This window comes from Erinaceus europaeus, chromosome 2, assembly GCF_950295315.1.
Source record: "Erinaceus europaeus chromosome 2, mEriEur2.1, whole genome shotgun sequence".
NCBI classification, from domain to species: domain Eukaryota; kingdom Metazoa; phylum Chordata; class Mammalia; order Eulipotyphla; family Erinaceidae; genus Erinaceus; species Erinaceus europaeus.
Window position 1 is genome coordinate 164,430,597 of NC_080163.1, and position 20,464 is coordinate 164,451,060.

At 40.5% G+C, this 20,464-nt stretch overlaps 1 protein-coding gene across 1 annotated transcript; it reads left to right on the forward strand.

The window, feature by feature from the left end:
• Positions 1-2,076: 2,076 nt before the first annotated feature.
• Positions 2,077-18,703, forward strand: DNAJA2 (DnaJ heat shock protein family (Hsp40) member A2). The gene is made up of 9 exons (XM_007537711.2): positions 2,077-2,269; positions 3,851-3,910; positions 4,325-4,548; positions 6,278-6,358; positions 6,710-6,843; positions 10,109-10,305; positions 16,092-16,236; positions 16,383-16,510; positions 17,475-18,703. The coding sequence occupies exons 1-9, from the start codon at positions 2,192-2,194 to the stop codon at positions 17,664-17,666; spliced, it is 1,239 nt and encodes a 412-aa protein (XP_007537773.1). The 5' UTR covers positions 2,077-2,191; the 3' UTR covers positions 17,667-18,703.
• Positions 18,704-20,464: the final 1,761 nt, after the last annotated feature.

A 20,464-nucleotide genomic window follows, 5' to 3' on the forward strand; every position in this document is an offset into this window, starting at 1 on the left:
TTCCACTCTCAGTATCTCTCTAGCCAATAATAAATAAATAAAAATATTTGAAAAAAGAAAAGTTTTAATAATAAAAACAACAAAGATGTAGACAATCTATATGCCATATATGTGGCTAAAAATAAACTAGTGATATAAATGCTTTTATTTATATATCATTTTACATATGGAGGAAACAAAAGTTAAACCAATCTCTCAAGATTATATTGTCAATAAAAAAATCAGAAGCAGATCTACTTCTTGCCCACCTTAACCACCTTGCAGGGTGTACTATCCCTTTAATTTTTTCAAATCTCCGTAGAGCATTTTTTTTTTCACTGAGTCAAGTCTGTATTGTTTTTTTTGTTTGTTCGTTTGTCTTTTTAAAAACATTTTCTACTGTTTATCGAGCTTGGAGTCAGGATTTTCTCAATTTCGGAAATTAAACTCGCAAACTCTCATTCTGCCTTTGTTAAGTGCCCATAAACCTATACTTTTTGCTTTAAAGTGTGTGGGGGTTGGGATGGGGATGGGGGTGGGCACAACAACCACTTTACCAATCTAGCTCCACCACAACTTTATGCCACCTCCTATGAACACCTCAAAATGTGAGCAGAAAGTGGAGAAATCGAAATCATTGACTCTACAATATTCAAAACCAGATCCTGGAAGCACAGAAGAGGGAATTTCCCTTAGGAGACCCATAGCCCATTAATGGAGTTCAGATGACACCAAAGTACTATTCAAGTGGTACTGCACACCTATCCCCTGAACAAGCGTTAACAATTGTGGACTCAAGAAAAGCGTCAGAAGGAGCAGCACTTTGGATGATTCTAGAGGAAAATAAAACAGTTAAGTGTAAAAGCACCATAACTTCGCATAGGGTGTTTTCTATTTTTTGATCAGACCACACTGCTCAGCTCAAATTTACAGCGGTGCTGGGGATTGAATTTGGGAGCACAGAGCCACATGCAAGTCTTTTTTACATAACCATTATGCTGACTCCCTAGCCTACATGAGTGTTTTTAGGATAAATGTCAAGCCCCTTGGCTTGAGCCTAAAGGTGTTCCATAACTAGGTCTAGGGAAACGCTAAAAGATTTTCTAAGTTTATGCAGGAGGCTTCACTCCTTCCTTGTCTTTTCTGTCACCAAAAAAAGAATTGTAAACGTATTAAATGTAAATTGAAAATGGGTTAAAAGCTGGCGCCACTGCTTATTTTGCAACACTCCCTTTTCCCAGTGCATGTGGTAGGTGCACAAGCAAACATTTGCTGAAGGGTCAGTCACCAACTGTAAACCCAGACATACTGCCTTTTAATACCTAGACCTCTGGTGCGAATATGTAAAGTTACCAAGTCAGCACCTCGTCGGTGGTGCAGTGGATATAGTATTGAGACCCAGAGTTCAATCCGAAACATCACCATGGGCCAAAGCGATGCTCTGGTTCGCTCTGCTCCTCAGAAATAATTGAAAAAGCAAAGCAAACCAAAACAACAAAAAAAAAACCACAAACCCCTGCCAAGTAAGAGATCTGATCCTGATGTATCAAGTGGACCTGAGTCTGAATCACAAATCGTGAAAATATAAGAAAACTACAAAGTGCTTGCAGATATGGTTAATTCCACGAAACATGATGTAGCTCTGCCTTAAAAAGCCATGTTATACATACGGAAGTTACCTAAAAAATGAAATGGTGTCCCTTAAAAGACTGGAAATTGGGAGCTAAATTAGACTAAACTGGCAACAATCAGTTGCCGGCCCTAGGACTCGCGCACACGTGCAGCCCAGAGAACGAGCCCTGAGGGTCTGGCTGTGGCCGCACGGAGAAAGACGAGCCCGCCCAAGGAGCCTCTGAAGGGGCCCCGTGCTGAGCATCTCCTTCGCAGCACCCTCCGGAAAGCCCTTTCCTGGGAAGCTGGGCCCTTACAGGCTGCAGCAATGTACCCCAGTCTCTTAATTCGGGGCCGGGTCTCACCCTGACCCGGGGCAAAAGAACTTGTCCCCACCAGCAACGGCCTCGGCCCTGCGTTCCGAGGTGGGCGTCACGTGTCGACGTCACGGCGCGCCGTGCGCCGGGTCAAAGTTCGGCCCCGCCCCCACTTCCCCCTTGCTGTCTGTCTGGGCCTGCGCTGCCGCTGCCGACGCTGTGGGCCCGGTACCGCTCCGACAGCTCCTCCGCCTTCCTGCCCTCGCGTTGCCCAGCTGGCCGCCATGGCGAACGTGGCTGACACGAAGCTCTACGATATCCTGGGCGTCCCTCCTGGCGCCAGCGAGAACGAGCTAAAGAAGGTATTGCGGAGCGGACCAAACGAGCAGGGTGTACGGGGCGCGGGCCTGAGCCGCTCCGGGCGGCCAGGCCTCGCTACGGGGCGGCCCGCGAGCCGGCGCCGGCGCTGACCCCACAGCGCCCAGGCCGGGGGCCGCGGCGCCGAGAGGGGCCTGCCGCGGGGCGCGTGCTCGGCCTCGGCTGACCTTGGGCCTCGGGCCCCGCCCGTAAATACAGCAAAGAAAACCCCAGCTCTGCGTAAACGTGACGGAGAAGCTTCTTCCCTCCCCCGACCGCCGCCGCCGGCGGCTGGGAGCTCCCGGGGCGGGAGGCGGCTGCGTGCGCGGCCCGGCCGGCGCCGAGGTCACCCCCTGGAAAAACAGGTTGGACTGATGCGCCCGGAGCATCCCGGCCTCCGCAGGGAGCTGGTCGACGCCGCGGACGCCGGCGCCCGGCGCGAGGGTGGAGGCTGCCCCCGCCCGGGGCCCCGGGTCTGTTGGGCCTGTTTCCCAGGAGCCCGGCCGCGGGGGTACTCCCCCGCCCATTGACCCGGAGGTGGCGGAGGTCTGGTTTGGGAACATTGTTTTGTAGACAGGTAATCCAAACGTCCTGTACCCGGTCTGGAATCAGCTGGGTTCCAGCCAAACACCTGAGTGTCCACTGACTAAAAATAAATGGGAGGCGTCGTCAATCGCGCTTGCAAGACGGAGAATCTTCCAGGATCTCAAAGCACTTGAAGCATTTGACTGAGCCCCACCACCTCCCCTCAGGGCTTGGAGGATCCGGATGGTTAAGCACAGGACATGAGCGTGCACCTTAGTTGGTGGAAGGAGTAAAAATGAGAGGAAAAGGGATTGACTTCCTGTTAACCTTACCGGAAATGCTTGCATGTGTTATATAATCCATGTGTCTGAATGAAGACACTAATACTGTATCTTCCAGTTACCTAACTGAATGCGACTTGAAACTGGACTCCAGTTAATTCAGACCCCACTAGTGCACCACATGAAGCTAAAACAGCAATTAAAAGAAGATAGCCATTACGAGCAGGAATTTCTACCTGAGTTTGGCTGTCAGTGATGCTTTGCAGTCTGTAAAGCTTTGTAATAAGCATTTCCCTCACGTTTATTGGAATCTTAGTCAGTTTACTGACCGCCAAGACATTTGACAGTATGGAAGATACGGAATTTTTTGAAATACTTTTTTCTCTTTATAGTTGTAATTCTGCCGTCAGTATAGTCTACTTTTGAATGTAATTACTGTCTGCTTTGTTTTTATTAAATTAATATGGAGATAAACAGTGCTAGACAATTAGTGAATTTTTAAAAGATACATTTTAGTAATCAGGGAGATGACTGGGTAGAACATAGAGGTGCTTGCATTGGCACCCAGGATTTAGTATCTTACTCCTCATATGTTGGATAAATCAGTGCTTTTTTACATAACCATTGTTTTTTGTTCACTGGTTTTTTTGTTCATTTGTTTTGTTTTACAAAATATATCTTAAGTAAAAGATGCATCTTAAAATATATAAAATAAACTTTTGTACCCAAAGGTCTTTAAATTGGTCTTTGTTTTTAACTTTGTTGTGTTCTTTATTGAAGGCGTACAGAAAGTTAGCCAAGGAGTACCATCCTGATAAGAATCCAAATGCTGGAGACAAAGTAAGTTATTTGAGACTCACCCTACCACTAGATCTTTCTTTTAAATTTAAATTGCCTTCTTTGATAAAGGGAATATTGTAAGGAAAGCCTGTGGAGCCAGATTTTATTTTGAGTATTTTGCAATGAGAATATTAATATTCTGGGACATTGGTAGATATTTTAAAAGATATTCAAATCAAAGGTAACTTGTGGCTTTATTGGAAAGTCTTGTGGTTGGGGAGGTGGTTTTGTGAGTTAAGTGGGTAGAGCACCTTCCTTGCACCTGTGAGGATTCTATGTTTGACCTTTGGTACCACAGAGGCCAGAGCAGTGCTCTGGTGACTCTAATAAAAATGATTTTAAAAAATTAAGCTAATTAAATTTCTCCAACTGTTACTATTATATTTGAAAAGACATCTTTTTCCTTTTTTATAGTTTAAAGAAATAAGCTTTGCATATGAAGTACTATCAAATCCTGAGAAGCGAGAGTTATATGACAGATATGGAGAACAAGGTCTTCGGGAAGGTAGTGGTGGAGGTGGTGGCATGGACGACATTTTCTCTCACATTTTTGGTGGGGGATTGTTCGGCTTCATGGGCAATCAGAGTAGAAGTCGAAATGGCAGAAGAAGAGGAGAAGACATGATGCATCCACTCAAGTGAATATCTTCTTTACTTTGAAAAAGTATATTAAGTACTATATATAGTGATATTATTCAGAAGAGGAAAAGTATCAAAGAACTTCTGTTAAAATCAGAAGAGAAAAACCTTTGAATCAAAATAGCCTCTGAACTTTACCATGTGCATAGCCCCAGTTGGTAGATACAAAGCCATGGCATCACATGGGAGCACCATAGTGTTAAGAGAAGTTCCATGGGGTGGTGGTGGTGGTGGTGGTACTGTTACCCCCCAAGATAGATATTTCTGATCCAAAATTAAAAGAAAGAAGGAATGAAAGCCTGAGGAGTGCAGTAGAATCACTTGTGTGTGGCCACAGTGCCACAGAAATAGAGATGAAAACCTTTCATTTGCCTAACTGTCCTCGTTTCGGTAACTAAATTGAATTTGATAGCCCAAATGCATACTGTAACAGATCTTAATTGGTGTTTTGAGTTAAAAAAAAATAATAATGGTTTAGAAGCTTCCATTTTCTATAGGATTTAAGATTATTCTCTGTAAAGTACTTAAATCTTTACGTTGCCTTTTATTTTAAAACTATGTGTTGATGTCTGTGTAGTTTGTTTCATAAGATTTAGTTGCTACTTGTCACTCAGAGGGGAGCTTTCCTAAATTGGTTTCCATGGAGCTTGTTGGCTTCAAAACTTGATATTAACCTGGCAACTTATCAATGGTGTCTGACCTTGATCTTAGCCTTGAGCCCTTTCTATTATGAAAATAACTTTCACTTTGCAAAATTTGTAAGGTCCCATTAGTTTTTTCATGATCCAGCAGTGGTTTTACTTGCAAATGCTAGAGGCTGATGTGCAAAGTATATTTGCAATAGTTTTATTGTTTAGTTCACGTTTGGGTAAATTAAAGGAAATAAAGCAGAATCTGTGGAGTAGCATTAGAAAGAATTTATCCTCAGAAAATGACCATTTGGTGGATATTCTGTAATACCAATGCAGTATGGATCTGTCACATTTTTCTTTGATATGAAAATGGTCTAAGAAATTTTTTAAACTTATAATTTACCCTCAAGTGCTTATGCTAAGCACATAGTTCAGTTATATTATTTAATACAATAATGCCTACCTGGAGTTCTTCCAGAATAAGGTTATCCAGTTTGTGTCAGTGTTTTATTTATAAAGATGTTAAACAGAATTGAGAGCATACTATAGTACCTTACACATTTTTATATTTTACATATTTATTCTTGGGCAAAAGTACCAGATTACATCTGTCATATATATAAACATAAAGATGTATAACAACATAGAGCAAGTAGGAAGATTTTCCTCCATGTATTTAATTACAATGAAATTCAGTAAAGTTTTATTTCCTTTTCTTTTTGTTTGTTAGTTCCCTACTCTATTAACAGACAAGATTTTCCGGCATTGTGTCAGTTTTGAATGACTTCACAACATTTCTTTCCATCTCTGCTTAGTAATGATTCCCAGGCAGGCAGTGTTTGGAAGTTAATAAATGTAATTAAATTGCCTCGTAGAGAATTGTGCTTAGTATAGCCCCACTGGTGGAGAATGCCAGTGTCTCTAAACTGTTGCCCACAATTAAACCTCCGTTGACATTAGTTGACTTAATGCAAGCTTTTGTTTAATCCTTTGTTTTAAAAGGCTATAGTGGCATTTGCTGTATCTGTTTGCATTTATATCTTGTATTTAAGAGGCCATGAGAAAACCTGAGTGACCCTAATTCTTTTCTCTCTAGAGTATCTTTAGAAGATCTGTATAATGGCAAAACAACAAAACTACAACTTAGCAAGAATGTACTCTGTAGTGCATGTAGTGGGTAAGTACATGTTCTGGTTTATGGAATAAACATTATTTTAATGGTACAGTATCTACAACAGCTAAGAATTACTTATGATTTTTAACTACTTAGCACAGTGTTTTTTTTTTTTTTTTTGAACCAGAGCACTCACTGCTCAGCTTTAGTTTATAGTAGTACTGTGGATTAAACCTCAGGCCATGAACATTATGCTATCTTCCTATCCCTAGCACAGTTTTTTTTTTTTTTTGATACTTTCAAGCTCAGTTTAATTATAAGCCATTGGGGAGTAAAGAGTCCAATTCCTGTTTTCACGGCTTTTTGGAATGGTCTTTTGAGTAAATGTCTAATTTACACTTCCATTTGTTTTAGCCAAGGTGGAAAATCTGGAGCTGTTCAGAAGTGTAGTGCTTGCCGTGGTCGAGGTGTGCGCATTATGATCAGACAGCTGGCTCCAGGAATGGTACAACAGATGCAGTCTGTGTGTTCTGACTGTAATGGAGAAGGTATGCGTGCCAGTTTGCTTTTGTGTTGAAATTGGAAATGCATGATTTGGAGAGGAATTCAGTTTCCCTTTACAGTGTGTGCTGGATCCTTGTTAAGAATATTAGTTACGGGGTATCGGGTGGTAGCGCAGTGGATTTAGCACACGTGGCACAAAGCGCAAGGACCGGAGTAAGGATCCCGGTTTGAGCCCCCGGCTCCCCACCTGCAGGGGAGTTGCTTCACAGGCGGTGAAGCAGGTCTGCAGGTGTCTTATCTGTCTCTCCCCCTCCCTGTCTTCCCCATCTCTCTCCATTTCTCTCTGTCCTATCCAACAGTGAACGACATCAATAGTAACAGTAATAACCACAACAGGGCTACAACAAGGGCAACAAAAAGGGGGAAAAATGGCCTCCAAGAGCAGTGGATTCATGGTGCAGGCATTGAGCCCCAGCAATAACCCTGGAGGCAAAAAAAAAAAAAAAGAATATTAGTTACAACAGAAAATGAAAATTATAATAGATGTATATACAAATAATAAATTTGATAGACAAATTTTTATCCTGATACATTTTACTATAGCCTTTTTTATTATTATCTTTATTTGATAGAGGCAGCCAGATATGGGGGGGGGGGATAGAGTAGAAGAGAAACTTGCTTCACCACTCATGAAGCTTGCCCTTTGTAGGTGGGGACTAGGGGATTGAACCTGGGTCCTTGCACAGTGAAACATGTGCTCTCAACCAGCTATGCCACCACCCAGCCCCTTATAGACTTAAGACTTTGTGGGCAGAATGGTTTTTGAAACTCCTACTAGGCTGACAAAAACTGTTGAGCTTTACCATAAATGCAATCAAGTTTCAAGCCTAGCCCCCACAGAATTGAAAGAAAGCTCAGTGCCAAAGTTTCCTTCTCTCTCCCTCTGCCCCTCCTCCTGCCTCTGTTGTCAGCTCATGGGATAGAGAACTGAAATTCAACCAAAAAAGCCAATAATTTACTTTTACCCTTTAGCAGAATGTGTAATCAATTGGGCAGAAACATATATATATATATATCCAGAGCACTAATCGGCTCTGGCTTATGGTGGTACATGGGATTCAGCCAGGGACTTAAGAGCCTCAGGCATGAGAGTCTCTTTGCATAACCATTATCTACCCCCATGGAAAAAATTTCAATGAAAATATTTACAAAACCAGAACATGGCAGAGTGCTGACTTGGTATAGTGGCTCTGCACTGAGGCAGACAGAGCTTCAGGTTCAAACCCCATTCTCAACCAGAAGCCAGTGGTTCACCCCTCTGGGGGGGACCCCAGAGCATGTCAAATTTAGCCTGTAGATCTTTGCTAACCCCTTTTCTACAGTTGTGCTTTTCTAGAGGAGTGCTGTCAAGTTTTTGTGATAGAAATGTTCTCTCTATGTGTGATAATCTTCTACTATAGCCACTAGTCACATTTGAATGTGGCTAATATTTTTTTTTATTTGTTACCCAGGCTATCAAGATGTTTGTTTAATAGAGAGAGACTCTGCAGCACTGTTCTACTACACTGAAACTTCCCAGATGTGGATGGGGGGAACCAAGGACTTAAACCCAAATCCCTGCACACGATAGATAATATGTATGCTCTACAGCGTGCTCCACCCCATGGACACTTCATTTTTTAATTTATTTTGGATAGAAGATGAGTTGAGACACCTACAACAACCTTATTGGTACCACCCAGCCCCTCTTCTATGTATTCTTGCATGTTTGATAAAGTAAAACTGAGATTGTACATACTATGCTGTGATAGGAATTTTTTTTTTTTTACTCATTATACTTTGTTAAAGTTGATGAAAATTCCCACCCTCAAGAAACTGAAATTGAATGAAAATCTTTTCTCATGCTCTCTGTAATTCTAGTGCAAAGCATGCTTTGTGAAAGCAGTGTTCTAGAAAAATGCATGAACAATGTGCCAATAATCAGAGATCAGTGATTTGGGGGTGGGGGTAGATAGCATAATGGCTATGCAAAGAGACTGTCATGCCTGAGGTTCCAGAGTTCCAGGTTCGGTCCCCAGCAATACCATAAGCCAGAGCTGATCAAAAAATGTTAAAAAAAAAAATTTTAATGTAAAAAATGCTCCGGCAGGGGAGATAGCATAATGGTTATGCAAAAAGACTCTTCCTGTCTAAGGCTTTTAAGTCCCAGGTTCAGTTCCTTGCACCACCATAAGCTAAAGCTGAACAATGTTCTGGTTTAGAAAAGAGAAGAAATAAATGCTCTTTTTTTTTCTTCCCTTTTGTTGCCCTTGTTTTTTATTGTTGTAGTTACTGTTATTTGATGTCATTGTTGTTAGATAGGACAGAGAAGTGGAGAGGGGAGGGCAAGATAGACACCTGCAGACTCTGCTTCACCACTTGTGAAGCGACTCCCCTGCAGGTGGGGATCGTTATGCTGGTCCTTGCGCTTCATGCCACGTGCGCTTAACCCACTACACTACTGCCTGACTTCCAATAAATGCTCTTTTATCACAGCATAGTATGTACAGCCTCAGTTTTGCTTTGTTATACTTGGCAAGGTTACATAGAAGAAGGGCTTGAGGGTGCCTCACCAGGTTGTTCATATGTTAACATGGTCAAGGAGCTGGGCTTAAGCACCGGGTCCCCACCTGCAAGGGACTTCATGATCAGTGAAGCAGTGTTACAGGTGTCTCTTTTTCTATCTCCCTCCTTCCTCTTCAGTTTCTCTCCACAAATAAAAGAAGGGAGAAATGTAGAAAAGAAGCTGCCTTAAACATAGCATAGAGATTGTGGTCTGAGTGCCAACTAAAATTCAGCCATCTCTCATTAGTCTTAGAAAATTTCAGTATTATATATAAAACAAAGATCCATAACAGGGTATGTGGGCAGGATTTTATCTGTGAATCAGTAACATTCAGTACTAGCCATACAATGCTTTGGTAACTTTTAATGGCTATTTAAATTTCATTTTGGAATGTCTTGTCATTTTTTAACTTATGTGAAACTAAGTTAAAACATTTATAGAAAAAAAAAAACATCTTACTGCCCATTTTACTTCCATGATCCTTGAGGCTTTGTTTTCAGCGTAGTATTGTTTAAGAAACACTAACCTTTTAAGTAGAGAAGATACCTGGATCATTCAGATTTTTATTATTATAAACTGTACTTTAAGTAAAACTTTATTTTGCAATTAAAGACAAAAAAAAAATTACTGAATGGGGGCATTATCCAGACTTACTCTACTTAAGTGTACTCTTGTTAGAAGTTCGAATGGCCTCTTTTTTTCAGGAGAGGTGATTAATGAAAAAGATCGCTGTAAAAAATGTGAAGGGAAGAAGGTGATTAAAGAAGTCAAGATTCTTGAAGTGCACGTAGACAAAGGCATGAAACATGGACAGAGAATTACATTCACTGGAGAGGCAGACCAGGCCCCAGGAGTGGAACCAGGAGACATTGTTCTTTTGCTACAAGAAAAAGAACATGAGGTAACTTTTTTTGTTTTCTTCTGAAATGAGTTTTCTAAAATACAGGTTAGACGTTTGGGTTCCCTAGTGTAACACTGAACATACATAATGTTGAGTGGTCAGTCTGAGTTCAGAAGAACTGATAGATGTAGCAGACAAGCAAGGGAGCTACAGTAAGAAGCTATGGGAAGAGTTCATTTGATTATTATTATTATTTTTAAAATATTTATTCCCTTTTGTTGCCCTTGTTGTTTTATTGTTGTAGTTATTATTGTTGTTGTCGTTGTTGGATAGGACAGAGAGAAATGGAGAGAGGAGGGGAAGACAGAGAGGAGGAGAGAAAGACAGACACCTGCAGACCTGCTTCACTGCCTGTGAAGCGACTCCCCTGCAGGTGGGGAGCCGGGGTTCGAACCGGGATCCTTATGCCGGTCCTTGTGCTTTGCGCCACCTGCGCTTAACCCGCTGCACTGCAGCCCGACTCCCCATTTGATTATTTTTGACTGGAGGACCACTCATCTCAGGCTCTTGGTGGTGACAGTGATTGAAGCTGGAGCTACTTGCTTGCAGTCCTGTGGGCTATCTTCATCTTCTACAGTTTCAGTTCTACACAGACTATCATTGGTTTTTTTTGTTTGTTTTTCCTTAAGACCAAAATCATGTCTTGCAGTGCATATTCTAAAGTAATCTTTTATCTCTGCCATATGAATTGATATTTTCACTGAAACTTTTCTCCCATTTTTTAAAATTTATTTTCCCTTTTGTTGCCCTTGTTTTTTATTGTTGTGTAGTTATTGTTATTGATGTTGTCATTGTTAGGACAGAGAGAAATGGAGAGAGGAGAGAAAGATAGACACCTGCAGACCTGCTTCACACTGCTTCACTGCTTGTGAAGCGACTCCCCTGCAGATGGGAAGCCAGGGGCTCAAACCAGTATCCTTATTTCCGTCCTTGCACCTGCACTACTGCCCGACTCCCTGAAACTTATTATTTTAGTATTTATTTATTTATTCCCTTTTGTTGCCCTTGTTGTTTTATTGTTGTAGTAATTGTTGTTATTGATGTCGTCATTGTTGGATAGGACAGAGAAATGGAGAGAGGAGGGGAAGACAGAGAAGGGGAGAGAAAGACACCTGCAGACCTGCTTCACCACCTGTGAAGTGACTCCCCTGCAGGTGGGGAGCCGGGGGCTCGAACTGGGATCCTTAAGCCGGTCCTTGTGCTTTGTGCTGCCTGCGCTTAGCCCGCAGCGCTACTGCTCGACTCCCCCAGAAACTTATGGGTGGTGAATAGATATGGCTTCAGTTCCTTGTTGCTGTTCTGTTTGTGTTACATACTGAGTAATCAGGTGAACTTAACCTTAAAAGGTTTTATGTTTTTATTTATTTATTTATTTATTTATTTTTAATCTTTATTGGATAGAAGCACCCAGAAATCTAGAGAGAGGGGAGAGATAGAGGAAGAGCGACAGAGAGATACCTGCAGCACTGCCTCACCACTCAAAAAGCTTTCCCCCTGCAGGTGCTCTAACCTGAGTCCTTGCACATTGCCACGTGTGTGCTCAACCAAGTGTGGGACCACCCAGCCCCCAGTTTTATGTTTTAAAACAATTTTACATTTAAATTTCTTTCAATATTTGTTATACATAAAAGAAAAAATTGTCTTTAGCAGTATGGTCTAGTACTTAGTAGTATTTGCACTATTTTTTTTATTGTTATTTATAAAATGGAAATACTGACAAGACCGTAGGATAAGAAGGGTACAGTTGGGAGTCGGGCGGTAGCGCAGCGAGTTAAGCACATGTGGTGCAAAGTGCAAGGTCCGGAGTAAGAATACCGTTTGAGCCCCCGGCTCTTCACCTGCAGGGGAGGAGCTTCACAAGCAGTGTAACAGGTCTGCAGGTGTCTTGTCTTTCTCTTCCCCTCTCTGTCTTCCCCTCCTCTCTCCATTTCTCTCTGTCCTATCCAACAACAACATCAATAATAACTGCAACAATAAAACAAGGACAACAAAAAAGGAAATAAATAAATTTTTTAAAAAATTAAAAAATAGAGGGGTACAGTTGCACACAATTCCCACCACCAGAACTCTGTATCCAATCCCCTCCCTTGATAGCTTTCCAATTCTTTATCCCCTCTGGGAGTATGGATCCAGGATCATTATGGGGTGCAGAAGGCGGAAGGTCTGGCTTCTATAACTGCTTCCCCGCCGAACATGGGCATTGGTAAGTCGATCCATACTCCCAGTCTGCCTCTCTCTTTACCTAGTGGGGTAGGGATCTGGGGAGGTGGGGCTCCAGGATACATTGGTAGGGTCATCTGCAAAGTCAGATTGGCATCATGGTAGCATCTGGAACCTGGTGGCTGAAGAAGAGTTAAAGATATAAAGCAGAACAAATTGTTGACTAATCATGAACCTAAAGGCTGGAATATTGCAGATGAAGATTTGGGGTCTTTGTTTTGGAAAAAGTCAGTAGGTCTACCCTAGGTATATTCCAAGGGTCCCATGACCCCACTAGTTACTGTCTGAGCTGGACATCTAACATGCAGATGGACCCAGGTTATTGTTTGGGGAGATGGTGTCATAGTTGGAAAAAGGACTAGAAAGCTGGATCAGGGAAGAAATGAGCTACCAAATATGGGGAAAGTACATAAATATTGTTAACTGTAAATCTCATTAATTTGATCTGGGGCACATAGCACAGGAGCCTATATAACCCCTGCAGGTCTGAGCTGGCATTCTGTGGTCAGGGCTAGGGAAATTCTAGGACCTATCATCCTCGGGTGATAGGTAGAATATGTTATCCAACCTCCCTTTGGAGAATGGAACATTCCCTACCCTTTTTGACCCATACTGAGATCAAGGTCTGATAGGGGCCCACAAAGGGGTCCGTTGTTCCTGATGGAGATGCAGTGACAGTAGTGAGGGATCCACCTGAGGTCGAGGCCCACAGTGTCTGTGGGAATCCCAGGATTGCCCGACCAGGGCCCCAGGTGATGAGGTGGCCCAGTAGTGACTAAAGAGTCATCATTCAAGTATGCCAGTCTCTTGCCCTTACTCAGCTTTTGCAGTCCTTACCTTGACATGGTTAGCTTTGAAGTGGTTGAGGGACGTTCAATAGGAGGTAGGTAAGGAGGGTATCTAGGTCTTGGTAGAAACTATTTCAATAGGTACTTTCTGGTGTCTTTAGGTATCTCTGCTTTCTTACTACATTTATTGACTCACTGCAAATGGACTACTCTTTAATGTGCATACATTTTTAGTAATGACCCAAATTTGTTGAATGTAGAAAGGTTTGGCAAGTTGGGTATCATCCTTTAATTGCATTTATGTAAGTTCCCCTACTATTTTATTCTTTATTATGCTTATACCTAGAAGAGAAAATTAAGAGAAGGTAATGCTAATATAAGTCGCCAGAGAAGCGGGTACTAGTTAGTCTAATCCTTATATAAAAGGTTACATGGTAGCTATTAGTATTCAGTTTACTTACAGGCCTTCCCAGAACATTGTCTATGCACCTATCTCAGACAAATAATGACAAGGCAAATGGGGGCCAGGGCCATGCCCACAATACTTCCTTTAAATTCCTGGGTAAATGGAGATAGTTCACCTGTGTTCAAACATAGGATTTGCATGCTTGGAATCCCAGAGGTCCCTGAGTCAGTCCCTGGCAATCCCTTAAGCCAAAGCCTAGGCAGTGCTCTGATTTTTTTTTTTTTCTTTTTTTTATTAAATGTTGGAAGAAGAAATTAGAAGATGTTAAAAGTTAGAATGGGAAGTGACCTAGTAAAAGATCAAAAGTTGCTACTTCTAGGGAGTCAGGCAGTAGTGCAGAGGGTTAAGTGCAGGTGGAGCAAAGCACAAGGACCAGCATAAGTATCCCAGTTCAAGCCCCCAGCTCCCCCCACCTGTAGGGGAGTCACTTCACAGTTGGTGAAGCAGGTCTGCAGGTGTCTGCCTTTCTCTTCCCCTCCTCTCCATTTCTCTCTGTCCTACCCAACAAAGATGACATCAATAGCAACAACAATGAAGCAAAGGCAACAAAAGGGAATAATTTTTAAAAAGTTGCTACTTCTTGGACTGGAGAACTTTGGGCCCAATATGAGATTTAGGCCCAGTATGGTGCTTAACTCATCGCTGACGGTATTCTGAATCATCTAAAAAAAAAAAAAAATACTTGGGGAGTTCTTGTTACAGCCAACACTTGAGCTGCAAGAATTGTGAAGCCACAAGATTAGTAGATTTGTACTATTTCAATAAGTGAAATAGTACAAATTTTTAAAGAATACTAGTAGGTTTTGAGTGTTTTGTGTCCTGTGAATTCACATCTCAGTGCATATGTATGTTTGCATGACTTGACTTAGCATAATATAAACCGTAGTATCTAGGGATACTTATACTTGTTCAACAATTCCCTGACCATTCTTATTTTGTGTGAATTTTAGTATCAAATTATCTAGTCTACCTATTCTCCCAAAATAACCCTGATAATTTTTAAAATCTTTATTTTCCCATTTCTTTTATTTGATGAGACAGAAAAATTGGGAGAGAAAAGGGAGATAGAGAGGGAAAGAGACACCTGCAGACCTACTTCATGAAAGGCCTACTTCACTACTCATGAAGCTTCCCCCTTGCAGTGAGGACTATGAGCTCAAAACCAGGTCTTGTGTACTCAGGGAATGTGTGTACTCAACCAGGTATGCAACCACCCAGCACCCTCAACCCTGATACATTTTTTATTGGAATCATTTAAGACTTGAGTTTTCCTATGGAAGAACACATATCCCTTCTTATTCCTTACTCCAAGAGTTCTGACTCCCATCCCCTCCATTAGAAACTTAGCTATTGTTTTTTTTTTGTCATTGTTGTTTGTTTTCTTATTAATGAGAAAGAGAAAAATAACGAGACATCACCCTGGTATGTGTGCTGCTGGGGATTGAACTGGGGACTTCTTGCTTGAAGGCCTAATGCTTTATCCACTGTGCCACCTCCTGGACCACAGCTATTGTTTACCCTTTGGGAGTATGGACTAAAATTCTCTCTGGGGTGCTGAAAGTGGGAGTTCTGACTTCTGTAATTGTTTCTTCTCTGGCCATGGGCATTGGCAGGTCGATCCATAACCCTAGCCTCCTGGCTTTCCCTGGATAGACCAGCCCACATTTTTTTTTTTTCTGTTTGATTTGCATTCACCTTAGCAAATTTTTTTTTTAATTTCTTTATTGGGGAATTAATGTTTTACATTCAACAGTAAATACAATACATGCATAACAGTTCCCAGTTTTCCATATAACAATACAATCCCCACTAGGTCCTCTGTCATCCTTCTTGGATCTGTATACAAAATTTTAATATTATTTAAAATTAAAGATCATCTGTACATGTGTGAAACATTTGGTTGCGTTCCTTGGCTTCAACGGCTTTAATGGTTAAACTTTATGTTGAACTTGGATTTTTACCTTCCACTTTTAGGTTCATATCTAGGGAACACTCTAAGGTGAACCAGTTCTACAGAATCTCACTAAGGGTCTTCTGTACTTTTTTGCTCAGGTGGGCCATAATTATAAGATTTCAGCATAATAATTTCAGGTTTTGTTTTTGGAGCCTCTGCTATGTACTGTTGTCCCAGTTTCAGTGCTTTCCTAATAGAAATTTGTAGCATATTTTGAGAGTAGCTAAGTTGCCTTATATAAATGTAAGGAGACTTTTAGAATGAATTGTGGAAGGAAATAAGGTTATACAATTGATTCAAATAACAACAGTATAACCATAATTTTCTTAAAATGTTATATTTTGTACTTAATTTGTAGATATTTCAAAGAGATGGAAATGATTTACACATGACATATAAAATAGGACTTGTTGAAGCGCTATGTGGATTTCAGTTCACATTTAAACATCTTGATGGACGTCAGATTGTGGTGAAATACCCCCCTGGCAAAGTAATTGAACCAGGTACATCTTGATTTTTTTTTGTCAGATACACCCCCCTTTGATGTTTTTTGTTCTTGCTATTTAAAACTTACATAATTTTTTCATAGTATGTGACTCTCAGATAGTTTTTCTTAGTTTACTGTATTTATCAATTGTTTACTTAATAGGATGTGTCCGTGTAGTTCGAGCTGAAGGAATGCCACAGTATCGTAATCCCTTTGAGAAAGGTGATCTTTACATCAAGTTTGATGTGCAGTTTCCTGAAAACAACTGGATCAACCCAGACAAACTTTCTGTAAGTATTCTACAAATTTAAGCAATAAATGATGTAAAGTGAGAGTCTGGTGGTTAAGCACACGTGGTGCAAAGCACAGGTCACACGTGGCGCAAAGCGCAAGGACCGGCCTAAGGATCCCGGTTCTAGCCCCTGGCTCCCCACCTGCAGGGGAGTCACTTCACAGGCGGTGAAGCAGGTCTGCAGGTGTCTGTCTTTCTCTCTCTCTCTGTCTTCCCCTCCTCTCTCCATTGCTCTCTGTCATATCCAACGATGACGACAACTACAACAATAAAACAACAAGGACAACAAAAGGGAATAAATAAATAAAATCTTAAAAAAAAAGAAAAAAGACTTAAAGTTTAGTTGTCTTTTTTTTGCCAGAGCATTGCTCAGCTCTGGCTTATGATGGTGGGAGGAACTGAACCTGGGACCTGGGAGCCTCAAGCATGAGAGTCAGTTTGCATGACCCTACTCATAAGTTGTGTTTCTTTATCACTTTCTATTCAGTTTTAGTGCTGGGATTAAGTGATCTTACTACTTTTTTTGAGTGAGTTAAAAAAATTATTCAGTTTTAGTGCTGGGATTAAGTGATCTTACTACTTTTTTTGAGTGAGTTAAAAAATTATTGGGTGGGTTTTCCTATTACTTAAGTCAAGCATCATAACTGTAAATCTTTATGGGAGTAAGGGGAGGAGAATGAATAATAAATAGGATATGAGGTAGTCATGGAAGACAAACTCCATGGAAAGTAACTCTGAAAAAAGCATTCATGGGCAGGGGTAGATAGCATTATAATGGTTATGCAAAGAGACTCTCATACCTGAGACTCCAAAGTCCCAGGTTCAGTCCCCTGCACCACCATAAACCAGAGCTGAGCAGTGCTCTGGTAAAATAAATAATTTTTTTTTAAAGCATTCATTGTGTATCGGGATGTTGATGAGCTATCTTAAAACTTAACTAATTTTTGTTTGTTTTAATGAAGGAACTAGAAGATCTTCTGCCATCTAGACCTGAAGTTCCAAACATAATTGGAGAAACAGAAGAAGTAGAGCTTCAGGAATTTGATAGCACTCGGGGCTCAGGAGGTGGTCAGAGGCGTGAAGCATATAATGATAGTTCTGATGAAGAAAGCAGCAGCCATCATGGACCAGGAGTGCAATGTGCCCATCAGTAAACTCTGCAAACAAATTGCACAGGTGGATTTTCTTTCCACAATTGCCTGATCTGTTTTCAGCAATTCAGCTGGAGTAGTCAATCCAGATGAACTGATGGACATCTGTTGGTCTGTGTGTAACTTTTAAAATTGGTATAGTATCTACAGAGTGTATAATTTAAACTAACCACAAAGCTTTACATCTTCATTTTTGACTTCTGTAGCAGAATAAAGCACTTGAAAGGAAACAAGACTCCCTTTTACACATGGGTTATAAGTTTCAGTCCTGGTATCAGTGCTTGATTTTTATCAGTTCTGTGTAGATTTTATGTTTCATATTTTAAATTCAAATCCCACATTGTAAAGTTTGTGTACAATTTGTCCTGAAGCTTTGTGTTTGGCTGCACATGCATAAGCTGCTACAAATAGAATAAAGAATTTCATAGCCTGTATCTATCATTTAGATGCATGGAAAAATGGGCTTTGCACTCTGGGTTTGGAGCTGTCTGGGAACAATCAAAAACATGGCCTAGCTACCATTGTAAAGTTTTAGGACTTATTTCCCCCCTTTTTTTTCCCTTTTTTTTTTTTTTTTGACCATCTTGTGAAAGATTTCTAAAATTCGATAATAAAAAGCGGTTGGTGTAAATTATTCTTTGTGTCACATTTTTAGGGGGAAAAAAAAACATTTGAATTGTAAAATGCATCCTTAAACTGGAGAATGTATCCTTAGTTCTGGTTCTTTTAAAAACAACCCTTAATATACCCGAGGTATATGCCGTAGGTACATGCTCACTCTAATTTTGAAAGGTAAAGGAAAGTTTTCTGTGCTAGTAAAAACAGGCTTTTACTGCTTCAACTGATGCTTTGTAGAGTCAAAAACATCTGAGTTGTGTAACTCCTAAGTTAACGATTCTCAGCATTGAGGCCAGGTTAACCTAGCTTCTGTGTCTCCCCATCACCACCTCCTTTTAAAAATAAGATAACAACAAATCAATATTAAAACCATGACTGCATAGAACCTGTTTAAAATGCTGTTTTCATTAAATGTTAAGTTAGATACTCTGTCTCCTTTAAGTTGAATATTTGATACTGGGGAAGTGTTGATTATTATTGTCTCTTAAGCTGGTATGCAAAAAATCAGGTTAAAACTGAAAAAGGATGTTCTGTAGCTCTTCTTTCCATCTTTTAATTACTACCTTTTCATTCCCAGGGTAGATACTTAACTTTAGAGAAAAGGAACATCTCTCAGACATTACATTTGTAAAGCGCAAACAAGGGGGGGGGGGACTAAACTTTTTTTTTTTAATATATTATGCCATCCCTGAACCTAAATCTAGTAACATGTAATTTAATTCTAAGTGTAGTAGAACTTGGAGGGGAAAACAAGTGTCCTGGCATTAAGACCTTTGAGATTTAAATAATTGCCCTATCCACTCTACCTCCATTGTACAAAAAATTTATTTACAACCAGTGTGGGCAAGTCAGCAGTATAGTAGTTTTGTATCCAAGATTACTTGCCCACAACCACTTGAAGTGAAGAAATGCAGTGATAATACAAACTTTGTAGCCTTTCCAATAAAGGTTTATAAAACAGACTTGTTCAGTGTAGTTTTTCTTTAAATTCTTTTTACTCAGATTTTTATTCCTATAATAAAAACCATGTGAGGTGGCCAAGTTAAACACAGTACTCTATAAGCATAAGGATCCCAGTTTGAGCCTGCTCCCCCCCAGCTCCCCACCTGCACAGGGGGGTTCACTTCACAAATGGTGAAGCAGGTCTGCAGGTGTCTTTCCCCCTCTCAATGTATGTCCTACCCAGCAACAAATGGGGGGGGAGGTGTCAAGCTGTGGTTTGTAGTACAGGCACTGTGCCCCAGTAATAACGCTGGAGGCAAAAATAAAAACCATGTGAAAGGGGGAATAAAACCTTGTTAATGTATGTTACTTCAGTCTACTTATTTCACTTAGTATAGCACTTGTCTGGATAATAAACATTAACAGTACAAAATAAATTTTGTTGGGATACAATTTGTATACCACTACATCTACCTTTTTGAAAAGGTAAAATTCAGTGGTATTCAGTCTTTCAGTCATCAACACTAATTAATTACAGGACATTTTGATCACCTCAGATACACTAGGGTTTCACTTTCCATTCTGTTTTCCAGTCCCTAAATCTAGTTTTAATGGATTTTTCTTGGACATACTGTGTAGACTAGAAGTATGTGATCATCTGTGATGTGCTTAGTGTGTGAGCTGGCTATAGCAATATCAGTGCCAGTTAATCTATTTATCATACATTTATTTACTTAACCATCAACTGGTAGATATTTAGGGGTTTTTCCATTTGGAATGGTGCTGTGAGCATGTACAAGTTTTTATGTGGGCATATTTTCAGTTTCTTGATTATACATTGCAGTGCAATTAGTTATGTGAAAATTCTTAAAGTATATTTTCGTGTGCTTTTACAGACTACATTTTTGAAATGATGTCTTCAAATTCTTTCCTGTACTTAATCCAGTTTCATTTTTTTCTGTTTTAGATAGCACCTTTATAAAACACGAGAACCAGAGCTTCACTGGCACATTCAATAATAGAGATCGAATTCAGTACCATATGCTTGAGCAGCCACTACTTTATCCGTTATACCAATTCCTGGGCTGCCCAATACCATGTTTTATGTACTGGTCTGCATAGGCTTCACTGGTATTTTTCAGACTTTGATTTTGACTCCTAGATAATTTTGAGGAGTACCAGTCAATTATTTTAGAGAGGATGTTCGTGTGTTGCTGCATGTATATATATTTTTTAATAGT

What these genes read in the sequence shown, in the direction of transcription:
- DNAJA2 (XM_007537711.2), top strand. Translation starts at nt 2,192, where the DNA reads ATGGCGAACGTGGCTGACACGAAGCTCTACGATATCCTGGGCGTCCCT. An exon ending in ATCCAAATGCTGGAGACAAA is followed by an intron (nt 3,911 to 4,324) that starts GTAAGTTATTTG and finishes CCTTTTTTATAG; the next exon opens with TTTAAAGAAATAAGCTTTGC. An exon ending in TACAAGAAAAAGAACATGAG is followed by an intron (nt 10,306 to 16,091) that starts GTAACTTTTTTT and finishes CTTAATTTGTAG; the next exon opens with ATATTTCAAAGAGATGGAAA.